Genomic DNA, 18,075 nt, shown 5'->3' with positions numbered 1-18,075 from the left:
GCTAATTTTTTTTCTTTAACATAATTAGTAAAACTTGGGAAGAAATCAATCAACCAATCAAATTGATTAGATAGTACTATCTAGTATCTAGTGTTATATATAGTCCAAAGAGGGTGATATATTTAAAACATGTACGGACATGCTCTGATTCTTTGCATCGGTGGAGTTCACGATTTGATAGACATGTCAGCCTGCCATTGGACAATACACTAACTAAGCTTTTTTTTTCTTTTCTCCTTTTTTTTTTTCTTTTTTTGGCAAAAACTAAGTATCTTTTCAAGTATGCACCTCACCAAATCAGCCATGTTACAGTGCCACATATCTTTAGCGTTACCAACTAAGTAAACTTAATTGGTGTTTTTAAGATAAGCGAGGCAGATTAAATAAATAAGTTAAGAAATTGTTTATTAAAGAAACTAAATTTGAAATAAGACGGAAGAGTTGATTAAAAGTTTTAATTTGAGGTGCATTTCAATGTCTTTACTCTAAATAAAAAGTAGCTGTATTAAAGACGCAATATCAAACAAACTAGAGTGAACTAGGAATAATTATATTTGAAAGAGTAAGAAACCGAAACCTGAAAAGTACATAAATCATTTATACATAAAATAACTTAATTAGCAAACTCAGCTCACTCCAATGCGTCTCGTTCACGTGCACAATACATGCATCTAAAATTATTGTAGGGGTGAGTTTTCATCCTCGCTACTCAATAGGGAATTCGCCGCGGCCAGATTTAAAAATACATAAAATATGTATACATTTCTTACTAGTATTTGATAACTACGTACATAGGTAAAAACAAAGATCAAATCATAAACCATATGTTTTGTTTCGAAAGCATTTATGCGGGCCTAGAAAACACAAACCTGATGATCAATCACTATGTCATTTACGCCTTTGTTACCATTAACATCATAACCGGCAAAGAGTAGAGAAAGTGTAACATCCCGTATCTTAATTCACCGGTTTACTAGTCATTTGGACAGTAAACGACTATTTGATTTACTTTTACTCTTTTTTGGTAACTTTAGTGGCCCTAAAAGTTGACTTTTTGTTCGGGTCAAAATTTGAGAAAATATTCTTCATGAAAGTTGTAGAGGACGTTAAACCGAGCGCGTGCATATGTGGTACGTAAAAATCGGAGTTCATATGTGAAAGTTATAAGCGAAATACTAAAGTTACTGTTCATATAGTAAGTTTCTATAAATAGCCGAGTTACTGTGGTAAGTTTCCATTTTCGGAAACTTACCGAGCCTCTCCCCGATTCTCTCTTCCTCTCCGACCTCTTCACCTTCTTCCGGCCATAACTCCTCCATCCGGCGACGGATTTTGACGTGTAAGATGTCGTTGGAAAGCTCTCTTCCTTCTCTTCATTTCTGGGTTCGTTTCGTAGCTTAATATGAACTGTGGAAGGTGCAGCAACGAGAAGAAAAGGACGGTCACTGTAGCAGTTTTGAGTCAACGCCGATATTTTCCGATTCCGGCAGTCTCCGGCCACCAAATTGGCGTCGAAGGTTCGGTTTTTGACATAGATCATTTCCCCTAACGTCTTTCATTTCAATTTGTAGTGTAGAGGTCGAATTAACAATTTCAATTTCTAGGGTTCTTGGAATTTCTGGAAATTTTTCACCGGCCAAATTGGAGCTCTTCCAGGTAAAATTGGAACTTGTTGTAGTTGAGAAAGAGGTTGGGTTTGTTGAGTAGATGGTGCTGCCAAATTTTGGTGGCCATCGGAGGTGGTTGCCGGTGGCGCGTGGAGACGTGTAGGGCAGTGTTTTAATTTCAGTTTTTAGCCCATTAAATTGTAGAATTGTTGTAGAGCTTGTATGTGAAGTTTGGTGAATTTTGGAGGGGTTTGGAATTATTTGTGAATTTCCGACGTTTGAAGTTTTGTGATTGAATTGTGGGAAATCCGGCCGTCGGATTTCCTTCGTTTTCGTTGTGGGATATATAAATTGAGGAATTGGTGTTGTGGAAGAGATTTGGGTTGAATTTGAGAAGTAATGGAGATAGGGATTTTCGGGTTTCGTTTAGGTTCGTAATTATTTTATCGGATTGTCGTTTACAAAAATATAATTGTGTACAGGGCAATGCCGCGAGCTACAGTTAAATGAAGGAACTCGTTTGCGTGGTCGCCCAATAGTACTGTGAGTGGACTTTTGTTTTTAAGTAAATGATGCATGCATTTATTTTGAAATTATTGGTTTATTTAATTATCGTTTTATTTATCGAGCATGATATTTTGTCTTGGATTATAATTTGACATTGATTTTTCATGAGTTTCGGATATGAACTTATTATGCTCGGATTTGGATTTATGAGTTGTTTTTGAGAATATGAATTGATTTTCAGAAATTGATTATAATTATTATTTGAAATTCTGATATTGTGATTTTCAATGAATTCTTTTCCGAGGTGATTTCCAGAATTTCATATTTATTTTTCATTCACTGATTTGAGATCTCTGAAAGATTTTCGAAATGAGATTTCGATGGAATTATTTCTTGGTTGTTTATCGACTTTCGGTTTTGGCATTGGGAATGCCTCGATGATGATTTTGGAATTGGTTTTGTTTCGAATCATGATGATACTCTTGGCGTGTGGGACACGTCGTTGGAAATGCATTTGCGAGAGATGGGGAAGCCTTATGTATTTTTGGATTTACTGGATTTTCGGTTATGTTTCCCTGTGCCATACTGAGGGGTGATTTTATCATGCTAGCATTGATTTTCCGCCTTTGTGGCGCGGTGATGGGATCACCGTAGCCCTTCCGCCTTTGTGGCGCAGGTTATTGTCTCTGTGACAGTAATTCTGTAGCCCAGTATCCTATCGCTACACTTAGTGGCGTAAGGGTATATTACGGGAGTTATGGGAGTTCTTTAGCCTGGGAGGCTATCACCCAAGCCTGAGTGGCTTATTCGTATGGCTATCATCTTTCCCTACTCATTATATTATTGCTGGGCTAGCGGGGTCTAGTCCGATTCCCTTAACCAGCGGGGCTGGTCTTATTTTCTTGAGTATCAGAGTTCTTTCCTCTTTGCTTGGTTGTGGCTAGCGGGGCTAGTCGGTTTTTTTTTTAGCTGAACTAAAGTTGTGTTTCTTTAAATTGTTGCATGCATCGGGATTTTTAAAGAAATAAATGTGGGAAAGTATGAAATACATTTGGTTTTAATTTGTTTATTTTTGTCCACTCACGCTAACGTGTTTTTCAATACTTTTCCCCTGGGCCCTTCGGTTTCAAATGCCCAGTTTGCAGGCGAAATTAGTTGAGGTCGGGCGTACATGGAGTCGAGGCATAGCCAACAGCATTGCATCCGCGTACTCATTCTATTTTTGTTTTCTTTGTTACCTAGTGGATTAGTATTGCTCTGATAACCTATGGGATTAATATTGTTTTTGGGTTGAGACTGATATTTGTGAAATTGGAGTTGTGATTTGGGAGCAGATGGCTCCAGAAGATTAAGGATTGATGATTTAGAAGTGTAAATGTTTTCCTACAGGTTTTGGGTAGCCTAATTTTAGGGGAAGTTCCGCCAAATTTTTGGTAGAACCTCTTCTAAAGTGGGCCCCGCATGGCCACTTCGGATTTCAGGGTTAAATCTGGGGCGGGTCCTGTCAGTTGGTATCAGAGCATTAGGTTGTTAGGTTCTGTAGACTCGTTTCTATTCTGTTACCTTATATGATTGGTGTTGCCCAGTACCTCTCGAGTGATGGCCCGACTGCAGCGGTTCCCCATCGTGTACTCTTCGGTACTGTGGTATTCATCAAGTGTGTAAGGTACAAAGCTAGTTGGTTTTCTTCTGGTGCTATGCCTCTTGTACGCCGACCTCTTAGGGATTCCGCTGCGTATTGGTCTCCTTACATATGCACCTTTCCCTGGTATTGGTAGAGTAAGGCTACTCTACAGATTCGAGTTGTGCTATGAAATGTGATTCGAGGAAATGTTATGGTTATCCCTTCCTCGATGCCAACAAGTTGTTGGGGCATGGTTAAGGTGCGAGACCGGAGTTTTATTTTGTACTTTATTGGTAGAGATGAACGACCATTGTTTTGGGCTGTCTCTGAGTATTATAACTGTTTTAGAATCCGGTTTTGGAGAATTGAAATTAGTAATAATGATGGTTCTAACCTTGAATTGAGTTTTGGAGAATGTGTTACTTGATACGATCGGCTCTGTAAGTGGCATGAGGAATATTACTGGAATTCGATGGAGATTCTTTGTGAATCTCATTGTTGGAAATCATTTATAGAGAATCCACATTGGAATGTATCTCAACTGGACACCTTATGTCGGCATCATTACGCATCACTCTCCGGTGGACAACAGAGAAAATTGAAGAAATGTCCTGGGTTGTTATGTCTAGAGGTTGTGTTTTCAAGTGGCTATGGTCACTGATGTTGGTAAGTGGGAAGAGATAACAGTAAATGAGAATTTTAAATAGAATGAAATTTTTTAAAAATTGTCGATTTGGGTCGTTGACCTAACCAGGGTGTATGAGCATAGTTTTGCTCGGAATAAAAGAAATTGACTTTAGATACCACAACTTATAGTTTTGTCTACCTGAGTCTTGGATGGTATCGAGTAGGGAGATGAACATGAGTGGGTTTTTATAGTTATGTGTTTGAAGTTCTAGAAATTGGTAGAATGCTTAAGGTTTTATAATAGAGTTACTGTTTTGGTCGGTAAATAATTGGGAGAGTTGGAATCAACTCTTCGTATGTGATATTATGCAAATGGGTGTCCTTGGTTATCCGCTTTTGAGTGAAACAGTTACACATAAGTTTGGGGAATAGCGGTAATGACCTTGTTGGTTGTCCATAGAAGTTCGAACGGAATTACTATGTGATATGGAATTTGATTCGAGTTTTGAATTATGGAGCCTTGAAGGTTGAATTGTGATAGGCTCTTGGTGGAAGTTTTGCCTGACGGATGGGTTGTGATATGATATTAGCGGTTGGTGGAATAACTTTAAGGAAATAAGTTTTCAGTTAGCTCCGGAAATATTCGAGTCAAGGTTTGACCAGGACTCTTGTTATTTTGGGCGGAAGGTATTGTAGCATACTTTAAGTGATGTACTTTAGTGTTGATTACTTTGAGGAAATTGGATCATTATTGTGGTGGGACCACATTCGGATCCGAATATCGCTTGGTGTGCTACAAGATGTTGGACGGGTGTCCTATGATATATATATAAAGGATTGTTCAGGAAAGATCTTGTGAATTGTGTTAGCTACCTTGGGGGATTGATTATTGCTTGAATCGAATATACGTAATGGATTCCTTGGGAGGAATTGAGCGAACTTTGCCACCGTGGTGACCTTTAATTGGAAATGTATAGGAAGTTGTTGGTATGAATGAAATCCGGTCACCACTTATCTAAAGGTAAGACGACTTGAACAGGAAGTAGAAGTTGAGTTGGAATAAATTGATTGGGCTTATGTTCTATCAAGGGTTCAATGGATATTTAAGTACTAATTGTTGAGCTACTATGATTGAGTTATGTTGTTGGATTAATTCTTGGTGAGAAGATTTGGAAAGTTTTTGGTACAATTTTGGTTAGCACAGGAAAGTCATAGGAATTCTTGTTGTAGCTGAAATTTTATAAGTTAAGCGTCGCTCGAGGAGTGGATTCGTGGTTATCTTATCCTCTTTTCGGTAAGGACCGTCGTCCTTTATCAGCATTGGCCTTAAGTTAAATAAGGAGAGTTGACTATATTCTAGTCCTTGCAAGTTCAACGTTGTTTGACATGACTGATTTTTGGTGATTCTTGTAACATCAGATAATGAACTTCTTTGATATCTCATTTTCTTGTCTTGAGAATTAGATTTTCGTTTCTGTGGTACGCAAAGTGTTATTTGTTTAATTAATTGACTTTGAGCTTTTCCATTTGACCTATTATTCGACTTTCTCTCCAGGTTGTTTTGAGCAAAAGAGTTTTTGCAAATTTTTGCTTAGTAGTGGATAAGACTTTTTGGTAATACTTGAGGGTATATTCATACTTTAGAACTGTTGAGTCAACAAGGGATGCTGTGAATTTTGTGGGGATTGTTGCCTCTGACCAGATTCCAGCTTGAGGATTTTTCTTTTCAAATGTTGAATTTCTTTCCTGCTGGTCAGATTTTGGATCAGATTTGGAACAATTTCTAGTGTTGTTTGATGCATCATAGTCCATTAGAGGTATGTGTCCATTAGAGGATTTGACACATACAGAATTTAGAACTTTTCTATAATGTCATACCTGTAGTAGAATTGTTATGAGGTGATGTCGGACAGATGGTTGGAAATGTTCTACTTGGGACTGGTGGAGCAGTTATGAGAGAGAGTTTTTCTAATTATCTAAGGAAGTTATTTTATTTGAGTTTGATCAGAATTCCAATCAAGTATTTAATAATACGGATAGTGGTGTTTTCGGTTGTGAGAATTACATTGGTATATGGATTAAGAATATCAATTGGGGCAACAGAGATCAACGAGAACGACATGGATTCAACCAGATTTTAGATCTATGACTATTAAAGAAGTGTAGCTTCGGCTAAGAACAACTTGAGTGTGATGCATCTTCTTCCGGATATGATTCATTGAGCTGGAGTAGAGTTAGTAGTTATAATTCTTGCTTGCACTGGATTTTTGAGGATGTGGTACAAGACATGGTAGTTAAGCGAGTACTAACTTGTGAGAATTATTAGCAGTTTTGATCGGAGGCATTTGTAAATAGTAAATTTCTTGTGACACATTTGATTTAGAAAAGTTTTTCCACATTATCGTATTTATAAAAGTTTTTGAGTGAGGTGTTATATGTGTGGCCAGTAAGGTAGCTATCAAATGAGTTTTCTTAGTCGGCTCGGAACGTCATCTCAAAGCTGGACTAATGATTTTAGTCAGATATCAGAGTAGCGCAGTGGAAGTGTAGTGGCCCCATAATCTACTTGGTTAAGAACTTATAGGTTCGTTTGAGGTCGACCTTTGTATGTTTGACAACTATGGGACCTTTACGTGAACGACATTCGATTAGGAACTTAAGCACAAACAAGGAAGTGCTGTCTTGTGGTAGCTAAGGAAGTGATGTGTTTTGGAATTGTTGATTAGCAGTGACCATCTTGTGGCATGGTTATCACAATGTTGTTGGTAAATGGGTTGGATTTTCACTAAGCGACTTTTGTGAGAAGGTTATGAATGCTATAATTTTAACAGGGTGATTTGTGACGTTAATACCATGTGTTATCTGAGCTAACCATTGAAATGAATTTTCTTTTACACCGGAATTCATGTACTTGCGAGTTTATGGTGCTACATGGTTTAACAAGACAAGTGAATCGACTTTGGACGTTGATAATTTTGGATTATAGGCATGTCTTCATTGCTTTTGTAGTGGGGATCATAACAGTTTTTGTGGTTGTTGATTTGAGGTCGCGAAAGGGAAAGCTTAATCTAAGTTAGAGTTGGTAAGTTTTGAGATTGTGGTATTTTGAAGCAATTGATGTGCTATTTCTTTCTAACCAGCATGAAATTTCGAGGGCGAAATTTTTATAAGGAGGGGAGAATGTAACATCCCGTATCTTAATTCACCGGTTTACTAGTCATTTGGACAGTAAACGACTATTTGATTTACTTTTACTCTTTTTCGGTAACTTTAGTGGCCCTAAAAGTTGACTTTTTGTTCGGGTCAAAATTTGAGAAAATATTCTTCATGAAAGTTGTAGAGGACGTTAAACCGAGCGCGTGCATATGTGGTACGTAAAAATCGGAGTTCATATGTGAAAGTTATAAGCGAAATACTAAAGTTACTGTTCATATAGTAAGTTTCTATAAATAGCCGAGTTACTGTGGTAAGTTTCCATTTTCGGAAACTTACCGAGCCTCTCCCCGATTCTCTCTTCCTCTCCGACCTCTTCACCTTCTTCCGGCCATAACTCCTCCATCCGGCGACGGATTTTGACGTGTAAGATGTCGTTGGAAAGCTCTCTTCCTTCTCTTCATTTCTGGGTTCGTTTCGTAGCTTAATATGAACTGTGGAAGGTGCAGCAACGAGAAGAAGAGGACGGTCACTGTAGCAGTTTTGAGTCAACGCCGATATTTTCCGATTCCGGCAGTCTCCGGCCACCAAATTGGCGTCGAAGGTTCGGTTTTTGACAAAGATCATTTCCCCTAACGTCTTTCATTTCAATTTGTAGTGTAGAGGTCGAATTAACAATTTCAATTTCTAGGGTTCTTGGAATTTCTGGAAATTTTTCACCGGCCAAATTGGAGCTCTTCCAGGTAAAATTGGAACTTGTTGTAGTTGAGAAAGAGGTTGGGTTTGTTGAGTAGATGGTGCTGCCAAATTTTGGTGGCCATCGGAGGTGGTTGCCGGTGGCGCGTGGAGGCGTGTAGGGCAGTGTTTTAATTTCAGTTTTTAGCCCATTAAATTGTAGAATTGTTGTAGAGCTTGTATGTGAAGTTTGGTGAATTTTGGAGGGGTTTGGAATTATTTGTGAATTTCCGAAGTTTGAAGTTTTGTGATTGAATTGTGGGAAATCCGGCCGCGGATTTCCTTCGTTTTCGTTGTGGGATATATAAATTGAGGAATTGGTGTCGTGGAAGAGATTTGGGTTGAATTTGAGAAGTAATGGAGATAGGGATTTTCGGGTTTCGTTTAGGTTCGTAATTATTTTATCGGATTGTCGTTTACGGAAATATAATTGTGTACAGGGCAATGCCGCGAGCTACAGTTAAATGAAGGAACTCGTTTGCGTGGTCGCCCAATAGTACTGTGAGTGGACTTTTGTTTTTAAGTAAATGATGCATGCATTTATTTTGAAATTATTGGTTTATTTAATTATCGTTTTATTTATCGAGCATGATATTTTGTCTTGGATTATAATTTGACATTGATTTTTCATGAGTTTCGGATATGAACTTATTATGCTCGGATTTGGATTTATGAGTTGTTTTTGAGAATATGAATTGATTTTCAGAAATTGATTATAATTATTATTTGAAATTCTGATATTGTGATTTTCAATGAATTCTTTTCCGAGGTGATTTCCGGAATTTCATATTTATTTTTCATTCACTGATTTGAGATCTCTGAAAGATTTTCGAAATGAGATTTCGATGGAATTATTTCTTGGTTGTTTATCGACTTTCGGTTTTGGCATTGGGAATGCCTCGATGATGATTTTGGAATTGGTTTTGTTTCGAATCATGATGATACTCTTGGCGTGTGGGACACGTCGTTGGAAATGCATTTGCGAGAGATGGGGAAGCCTTATGTATTTTTGGATTTACTGGATTTTCGGTTATGTTTCCCTATGCCATACTGAGGGGTGATTTTATCATGCTAGCATTGATTTTCCGCCTTTGTGGCGCGGTGATGGGATCACCGTAGCCCTTCCGCCTTTGTGGCGCAGGTTACTGTCTCTGTGACAGTAATTCTGTAGCCCAGTATCCTATCGCTACACTTAGTGGCGTAAGGGTATATTACGGGAGTTATGGGAGTTCTTTAGCCTGGGAGGCTATCACCCAAGCCTGAGTGGCTTATTCGTATGGCTATCATCTTCCCCTACTCATTATATTATTGCTGGGCTAGCGGGGTCTAGTCCGATTCCCTTAACCAGCGGGGCTGGTCTTATTTTCTTGAGTATTAGAGTTCTTTCCTCTTTGCTTGGTTGTGGCTAGCGGGGCTAGTCGGTTTTTTTTTAGCTGAACTAAAGTTGTGTTTCTTTAAATTGTTGCATGCATCGGGATTTTTAAAGAAATAAATGTGGGAAAGTATGAAATACATTTGGTTTTAATTTGTTTATTTTTGTCCACTCACGCTAACGTGTTTTTCAATACTTTTCCCCTGGGCCCTTCGGTTTCAAATGCCCAGTTTGCAGGCGAAATTAGTTGAGGTCGGGCGTACATGGAGTCGAGGCATAGCCAACAGCATTGCATCCGCGTACTCATTCTATTTTTGTTTTCTTTGTTACCTAGTGGATTAGTATTGCTCTGATAACCTATGGGATTAATATTGTTTTTGGGTTGAGACTGATATTTGTGAAATTGGAGTTGTGATTTGGGAGCAGATGGCTCCAGAAGATTAAGGATTGATGATTTAGAAGTGTAAATGTTTTCCTACAGGTTTTGGGTAGCCTAATTTTAGGGGAAGTTCCGCCAAATTTTTGGTAGAATCTCTTCTAAAGTGGGCCCCGCAGGGCCACTTCGGATTTCAGGGTTAAATCTGGGGCGGGTCCTGTCAGAAAGTGTCCATTTACGCCGTATCACCTAGAAGTGGTGTCACACGTCACATGATGTAAGAAACTATCCTGTTCATACAAGCCCTCTGGAAGTTTAAGGGATCGAAATCTAAGGTAGTCGCTATGCTCCACTCACTCTCAGGTCATCACATAAAATCGAAAACATTTGAAAATAAGCATGGCAATGAAAATATCAAATCCACAAAATTATAAAGAAATAACCACAGTCATGCAAGTAAAAAAAAAAATCTAACCAAGAGATTCCCAAATCACCATACCTAAAATATAGCAGCTTTTACTCCATTCATTTCCTTAGGCCAACACCACCTCTGTTCACGTTTTGGAAAATTGGAGTTCCTAAGTCCGGCAACACATCAAGTATCATAAGAATTCTTTTCAACAATATACTCGCCATACCAAACAATATTCACTTGATCATTAATTTTTGTAAAAATGCTTGATCAGTGACCCAAAGAGTAATTTTCTTCTCAATAGAGATAAGATAACCAATTTATTTTGGGCACCCATATACTATTTTAATCGATCATCTTCCTTTCTTGTTCAATACCAACTCTTATACTAAAATCCCAATGACCATTGTTTATCAACAAACCAAATTCATATGATAGTTTATTGGTCCTTAAGAAGCTCATTCACAAGTTCATCTTGAGCTTAATTTGTTCTTTTATTTTGATCTTCCACCAATCTATGTTCACTTTGATACAAATTAATCAAATCCAACTTAAAAGCTTCTTTGACAATTATTGAAGACTTCTTAATAGAAACAAGACTTCTATAAGTTCAAATTGATAGAGACTTAAAAGAAACTCTTATAATATTGTTAGGCACATGAAAAGTACGTTGTTGAGAATAAGCTCTTTCCCAAATGCCATCTTCTCAAGTCTCAACAATATTTCCAATGCCTTGAACCATTAATGCAGAAGCATTTCCCATGAATAATTGCTGTCCTTCCTTAACCTTCACCATAAGAGAGCATCCAAGGTAAGGGGTACATTTAACATTGAACATGTTTGACTTAATGTTGCTAACCATCTAAACTAGCACTATTGATTGTTGGCCCATAAAAGAAAAACTAGTACACTGATCCATCAAGGTGATGGGGAAGTGGATATGGGCCTATGCCATATTAAATGACCAAAACACCCACCAGCAAAAGAACGAGCATGAAAACATTCCCTGCCATTTCCAGCAAAACCAAGCCCAGATATGTAAACCCCCCCCCCCCCCCCCCCCCCACATTCCATTTCTATTTCTATTTCTATTTTGATCTTTTCCGCACAAACCAAAAAGCAAACTCCAAAACAGCGATCGCCGTCGTCGGCGATCCCAATCGGAGAAGTATGGACCACAATCCGAACAGAGCCGAAGCCGAGCGGTTACTCGGAATAGCCGAGAAGCTCCTACAGAACCGAGATCTGAGCAGCTCGCGCGACTTCGCCATTCTGGCGCAAGAAACAGAGCCGCTATTGGACGGCTCCGATCAGATCTTAGCCGTCGTCGACGTCCTCCTAGCCGCCGATAAGCGCGTAAACAACCACCACGACTGGTACTCCATTCTCCTGGTGGATCGCCGATCCGACGACCACGATCTGATCAAGAGATCTTACCGACGGCTGGCGTTGCTCCTCCACCCGGACAAGAACAAATACGCCTTCGCCGAGCACGCCTTCAAGCTCGTCGCCGATGCATGGGCCGTTCTCTCCGACCCGGCCAAGAAGCCCGTCTTCGACACCGAGCTGGGCCTCTACAGCCCAGTCGATCTCACCGCCGCCGCTGCAGCAGCAGCAGCCTCCAATCCGATCAAGCTTCCGGTGCGGCGGGGGCAGAATGCTCGAAACGACGGCGTTTCGGACGAGCAGCAGCAGCAAAATCAACAGAGGTCGAGATTATCGAGCTTCTGGACGGCGTGTCCTTACTGTTATATACTGTATGAGTACCCTAGGGTTTATGAGAATTGCTGTTTGAGGTGTCAGAATTGTAAGAGAGGGTTTGAAGCTGTTTTGGTCCCGAATTTGCCGCCAATGGTGCAAGGCCAGGATGCCTATTACTGTTGCTGGGGCTTCTTCCCCATGGGGTTTGTTGGTGGCAGCTCAGCAAATGGAGGAAAGGGCAAGGCGGCTGCCGCCACGCCGGCCTTCCCCACTTGGATGCCACCAATTTTCACAACGCCGCCACCGCAGAATAAAGCCCCTGAGACTTCCAGGGCACCCCCTGTGACTGTGCTGCCGCCTCCTGCCCCGGTGCCGGTGGCGGCAATGGGTGATGGAATGTTGAATTTTTCAGGTGGGAACTCGAATTCGGGGACAGGGACTAATCCAAAGAAGAGGGGACGGCCGCGGAAGTTTACTTAGTTTGGGAGGTTTAGATTAGAAGACCCACATTTGTAACCGTATGCATTTGATTTGGGTGTTAGGGCGGGGAGAGAGACAAATTTTGCTGAGGGGTTTGGAGCTGCTCAGTGTGAAAATTCGGAAGGTACTCTCTTCTTCCTTTTGGTTGTGTTTGTTTTAGAATGTAATTGCGGTTTGTAGATGTTTCCAAGTTATTAAACTGACGGCATCTTGTAGCCAAAATGTTAATTCGTTGAGCTTTTGAACCAGTTTGGCTTTTTCTATCTTCATATTGAATGTACAGGAGCATTTATCTGGGGACAACATGATTTAGATTTTTCATTTTTGTTTGGGTTTAAGGTGGGTGCATTTGATCAAAAAGTAGCTGCAGGACTGACCACTTTTTTTTATTATTGTCAAGTGGATTATGGAAACCTTTTTTCTTTATTTTTTTTCCTCCTCTAAATTCAGCTTTAAATTAGCTAATTTTTCTCCTCAAATAAGGATATTTTTTAATTCTCTATATAAGGAAATAGTTGTTTTTGATATTTACTGTATTGTCCTGTGTTAGTCCTCTGTAATATGCGATATGTGAAAGAGCGAAGAGGTATACAGACACACAAGGACACCTGAAAAAGAAATTAACTGAGATTAAAGAGCAGAGAGTACACTCAGTGAGCTCTATTATTTTTCTTTTGGTTGTGATAAGTTCTATCATTTTATCAGCAAAAATAGAAGAGTACAGATTAAATATATACTGCTGTTGTATAAAACTACTGTTTAGAGTGGTTTTTAATCTCAGTTGAAGATCAAATAGCAACAGCATCTGGGATATAAAGGACTAGAATGTTAGTTTAAGAGCTCATCTGGGATATAAAGGACTAGAATGTTAGTTTAGGAGCTCTTAAACCATACTTCTACCTTACGGAGTCATAAGCCCATCATAAAGGAATTAAGTATTATTTTAGGAGCCATTTCTCTATCTTTTGAAACCAATTAAACAGAATCTCATTAATCATCACTTTGAATCAGTACATAAAACAAGTGTAGCAGCTACCTACGTAGCTTCTGAGGCTGACAACAGTATGGCAGCTTGTAACCGAACCATTTTACGGAGCCCAATCAGAAAGGTGTGACAAGATGCTTGAACTTACAAATTGGAGCATCTTTTTTTTTTTTTTTTTTTTAATTTTCTCAAAATTTAACATTGGAGCTGATATAGAGATCTCATTGGCCGACGCTCTGATCCCCAACCCCTAGCTGTATGAGTAGTTCTGAGCTTCCACCTGAAAGTGGAAGAGTTATTACTTGGTCTAAAAGTAAGGTTCGTAGTTGGAGCATTTTTTTTTTTTTTTTTTTTTTAATTTTCTCAAAATTTAACATTGGAGCTGATATAGAGATCTCATTGGCCGACGCTCTGATCCCCAACCCCTAGCTGTATGAGTAGTTCTGAGCTTCCACCTGAAAGTGGAAGAGTTACTACTTGGTCTAAAAGTAAGGTTCGTAGTTGAAAGGTACTGTCTAACAATAAGGCTTACAGCCCCCCCCCCCCCCCCCCCCCCAATTTTGTTAGGTTTCATTTCCAAAAAACGATAGTATTTCTATGATAGTACTCCTTATGTCATTTTGAACACAAAAAAACTGCAGCCATTTATCATTGCTATTAAAATTCTATGCTTCTCAGAGCAGTTTCTGTGATTTTCTGAAGTAGAACATTGTGAATATGCTTAAACAACATGATAGATTTGGGTTTGTATGGCTGTTATACGCTTAAAATACCGGGTGAGAATTACCGTTTCCACGTGAAGTGGGAAGAGATAGACTTTGTCGATAACTATACCGTGGGTAGTCCTCTTTCTGGAGTTAAACGTAACTGTAACTTTTGCAAATTTCTGGAATTGGAGTGAAAATCACACTTCTCATTTTACAATCCACACTTCAAGTTTCATTTTTTAGTATCTTAAATTTTGTATTTTTGTAAAGACAAAATTTTGTGTGTGAATTTTGTCCTAAAAGAGGAAAGAATGAGTGTGGATCAAATTTGGGAGTGTGAATTTCATTCTCCTATATAATTAATGCATTAGAATCCAATTAGTCATTGCAGTTCTTATTTACAAGATGCAAACATATGAACTCCCGATTAATGTCTGCAACCAATTGGATCAAATCAACAAGTTTAATTATTTTAATTTTAATTTTATAAGGTGATAGTAGCACTTGAGTTAATTGGGACCAAGTCTGCCAGTAGAAAAATGAGTCTTACAAAATGTGCCCAGTAAAACAAACTTGTCAATCATTCTGATAGAACCTAAGAGCTCCAAGAAAGTCGGAGCAGAAAACCTAGAGCAAAGCCGTCTACTTTCAATGCCCCGTCCGACAGCACGTCCTTGGAACGTCATCGTCGGACAGGCAACCTCGTTCTGCGAGTCTTCCGGCGTGGAACAGTGGTATTGGGGACGAATCTGAAGCTTGGAAAAGCTTATAGAGAGAGTTCGACATGCAGTGGTGCGTTTCCGATCTCCTCATAGGCGGAGGACGAGGGCAAGGGTGGAGCAACGGAGGGGATCTGGTGTCTGCTGGGGACGATCTAGGGCTTCCAGACAGGCGGTCATGGCTTTTTCCCCGGCATCGGGGTTATGGATTGCTGATGGTGGTCGCGAGGATTGCTCCTTACTTCAATCAGATTTCATATTGAAATCGAGATCTTGGGCGATCTGGTCGGCTATGTTAGTGGGTGGTCAAGCCTCGTTGAAGCGATGCATCCTATGGAAGTTTGAGGTGCTGCTTCGGCAACGCTGGTGGTATGCAGCCGTGTGTGGCAACTCGGCTGGTGGTGGAAGCTTTTGGCCTGGTCCTGGGCTTCTAGGCCTACAATGGTGAGCTTGTTTTTTATTTTTTTTATTAATTAATTGGGTCTGGGCTTCTGCCTTAGGCCCAATCTTATTTACCTTTTATGTGTGTTGCTTTGTTAGCATAATTAAACGTGGCTTTATGCCGGCAATAAGTCCCTCCCACTTTGGGGTTGGGCGACGTGGGCTCTGTCCTGGACTGTATACCTTATGTGTCTGGTTTGCCCTAGTTAGGGCAGCGAGCTCCTTGTTTTGCCAAATGGTCGCAACCTCCTAGTGACAGAATGAAACTAAGTGTTGCCGGATTCATTTTTTGGTGGCAACATAGTGGGAAAGCGGCTCTTATTAGTATATTATGGCTTCGAGTAAGCATTTACTTTCCAGTATGTCACCACCTTTGTAAAGTGAATAGAGTAGTCAAAAGTGCACTCTTTGCTGATTGGTGCTTTTTAGAATACATATCTTTAGTTGAGACACCTGTTATTATCTCGGGTGATTATCTTAATGCTTATTGTAATTTGAGGTTTAGGCTGTATGTCCCCCCCCCCCCCCCCATGTATTCTATGGTTTCATTAATGACTAAGGCTTAAGGGCAGCCATTCTGGCCCTTCCTCAAAAAAAATAAAAAATAAAATGTACCCAGTAAATTTCCTTATACACACAGTAGTCAAAGATTTGCCCTTAAATTTCCATATTTATCCTTAGAAATAAAAATAAATATAGGCTTAGCACCCAACACTGCCGTCAAGGGCCGACAAACTTCACCGTTCATCTCTTTCTCAACCCTAAGCCCCATTTGGTTGGTAGGAATGTCAAAATAGGAAAAGTATTTACTTTCCTTTCCAGAGAGATATGGAATTGAATAGGTTTTGGTATTTTCATGTGGGTGTTTGGAACATCACTGAAAATTAAATTATGGAATTAATTTTCCATTCTTATTGTAGTGTTTGGTAAGTCATAAGAATGAAATATAAAATTATAATTTTCGGTAACACCCTTATTAATTAAAGTACAAATATGACTTTAACTTATAAGGAATATTGGCGGGGGAATATAAATTTTTTAGAGGGATAATTTATGTAATTTTGCCTTTGACAATGGGAAATAGAATTAGAATACAACTCTTGACTAAGTAATTCTATTAAAAGCTTTATGAGAGAGTCAACTTCTAGTCATATCTCATTTTTTATTTCCTTTCTAATCTCTAATTACAACCAAATGACACTAAATGAAAAATGAAATTAATTCTCATTCCATACCATGATTTCCTGCCATCCAAACGGTGCCTAAATTGAAAAAGAGGAAGGTTGGAGCCTATAACCAGGCGCGTTGGAAGAGGATACTATTGAGGTTCATGACGTTCTCGAAAGAGGATTTGATTGTGTCTTTCAGATGTGTGTAGAGCAGCTATACCGCCGCTAGATTATACTCTCTCTCTCTCTCTCTCTCTCTCTCTCTCTCTCTCTCTCTTTCTCTCTCGATTCTAGTGTAACTGTTGAAAGGTCACTCCAAACCTCATTCAAGATCCCGTTCTTTAAATCTTTGGTCTGGAGTAGTATCAGGTTGGCCGCAAAGTAGGTTTGGGTTTGCTTGTTGCGACACGACGACCTAGCTCTGGTATTGCTTCTTCCGCTTCATATACAGGTCGTGCGTAGCCTCAATTGTTCGTAGTCTTGAAGGCCACCATGGCCCCTTGTTAAGAAAACTGTCATATTGGGTTGGTGGGTTCAAGATTCAACGGTTGCTAAATTCACTTGTAGGGTTCGGCCACCAAAGATTGGCTCTGGCTGGTCTTGGTATGTGGCGTTGGGGGTTTTTAGCTAGGTTGGGCCATTTTGCTTAGCTAAATTACCTTCTCTCTATGAATGTGATGTCGCTTCCGTGTACCCTTGTGGCTTCTTTGATTTCTAATAATTTTTGTAGGGCTGGGTTCGGTTCGGTACCGAAGCTTACGGGCCGATACCATGTACCGTACCAACTTATACTGGTATGCAAAAAACTATACCACTACCGGCCACAAAATCCGGTATACCGATTTAATCGGTCGGTTCGGTACGGTTGGGCTTGTAACCGAGTTTGACATTGGGCCACAAACCAGTCACCAGTACATCACCGATCCATTCTTCTTCTGTTTTCTTCTTCTGAGAACTTTTCGACCCACATGGTTATGGGTCTCTCCAGTCTCCATACCACACACAGTGATGGAAGAGTGATTGTGGTGAAGGAAGCAGCAACCTCAGATCTGCAACCTCTGCTAAAATCAAACAAACGTTTCAGACTTTATTCAACACCAACTACACCCAAAACCAGATTTTTCTTCCCAGTAAAGAAAATCAACATAAGCAAGAAAAGAAACTTACTTGAAGTAAAAGAGAGATCCAAGGCCGAGTTTGATTCAGATTCTGGGAAGAGAGCAGAGAGAAGCACTTTACAGGTTGCTATTTTTCAAGAAGAAGAAGAGAGACAGAAGAGACAGGGAAAGAAAGAAGAAGAAGTAAGAAGTAAGAAGGAGACAAGAAGAGACAGAAAGATATGGCAAAAGAAAGAAGAAAGAGAAGTGTGAAGACGCATCAGAAAGAAGAGAAGAATAAAAAATTTAAAAAATATGAGTATTATACATAAATTCGGTACGATACGGTATACCATGTATATA

The 18,075-nt window shown here is 39.6% G+C and overlaps 1 protein-coding gene and 2 long non-coding RNA genes across 4 annotated transcripts; all 3 read left to right on the top strand.

The window, feature by feature from the left end:
- The first annotated feature begins 737 nt into the window (after window positions 1–737).
- On the top strand, window positions 738–3,483 carry LOC133706887 (uncharacterized). 2 transcript variants are annotated; one of them, XR_009844776.1, is made up of 5 exons: window positions 738–1,339; window positions 1,423–1,517; window positions 1,605–1,656; window positions 2,090–2,150; window positions 3,253–3,483. It is a non-coding gene; the product is annotated as an uncharacterized LOC133706887 (long non-coding RNA). The 2 variants fall into 2 exon arrangements; XR_009844775.1 differs by having other exon boundaries at window positions 761–1,517.
- A 2,543-nt stretch (window positions 3,484–6,026) lies between these two features.
- Window positions 6,027–10,086, top strand: LOC133706539 (uncharacterized). The gene is made up of 4 exons (XR_009844590.1): window positions 6,027–8,122; window positions 8,210–8,261; window positions 8,694–8,754; window positions 9,856–10,086. It is a non-coding gene; the product is annotated as an uncharacterized LOC133706539 (long non-coding RNA).
- A 1,421-nt stretch (window positions 10,087–11,507) lies between these two features.
- LOC133743129 (uncharacterized) lies at window positions 11,508–12,863 on the top strand. The gene has a single exon (XM_062170925.1). The coding sequence runs from the start codon at window positions 11,584–11,586 to the stop codon at window positions 12,592–12,594; it is 1,011 nt and encodes a 336-aa protein (XP_062026909.1). The 5' UTR covers window positions 11,508–11,583; the 3' UTR covers window positions 12,595–12,863.
- Window positions 12,864–18,075: the final 5,212 nt, after the last annotated feature.

The sequence above is a fragment of the Rosa rugosa genome, chromosome 4 (assembly GCF_958449725.1).
Source record: "Rosa rugosa chromosome 4, drRosRugo1.1, whole genome shotgun sequence".
Classification (NCBI taxonomy): Eukaryota; Viridiplantae; Streptophyta; class Magnoliopsida; order Rosales; family Rosaceae; genus Rosa; species Rosa rugosa.
The sequence above is the reverse complement of the archived record's forward strand: the minus strand, read 5'-3'. Positions and strand labels throughout refer to the sequence as shown.

Bases quoted from the DNA above. Each gene is read 5' to 3' on its own strand.
- LOC133743129 (XM_062170925.1), top strand. From the start codon at position 11,584: ATGGACCACAATCCGAACAGAGCCGAAGCCGAGCGGTTACTCGGAATA.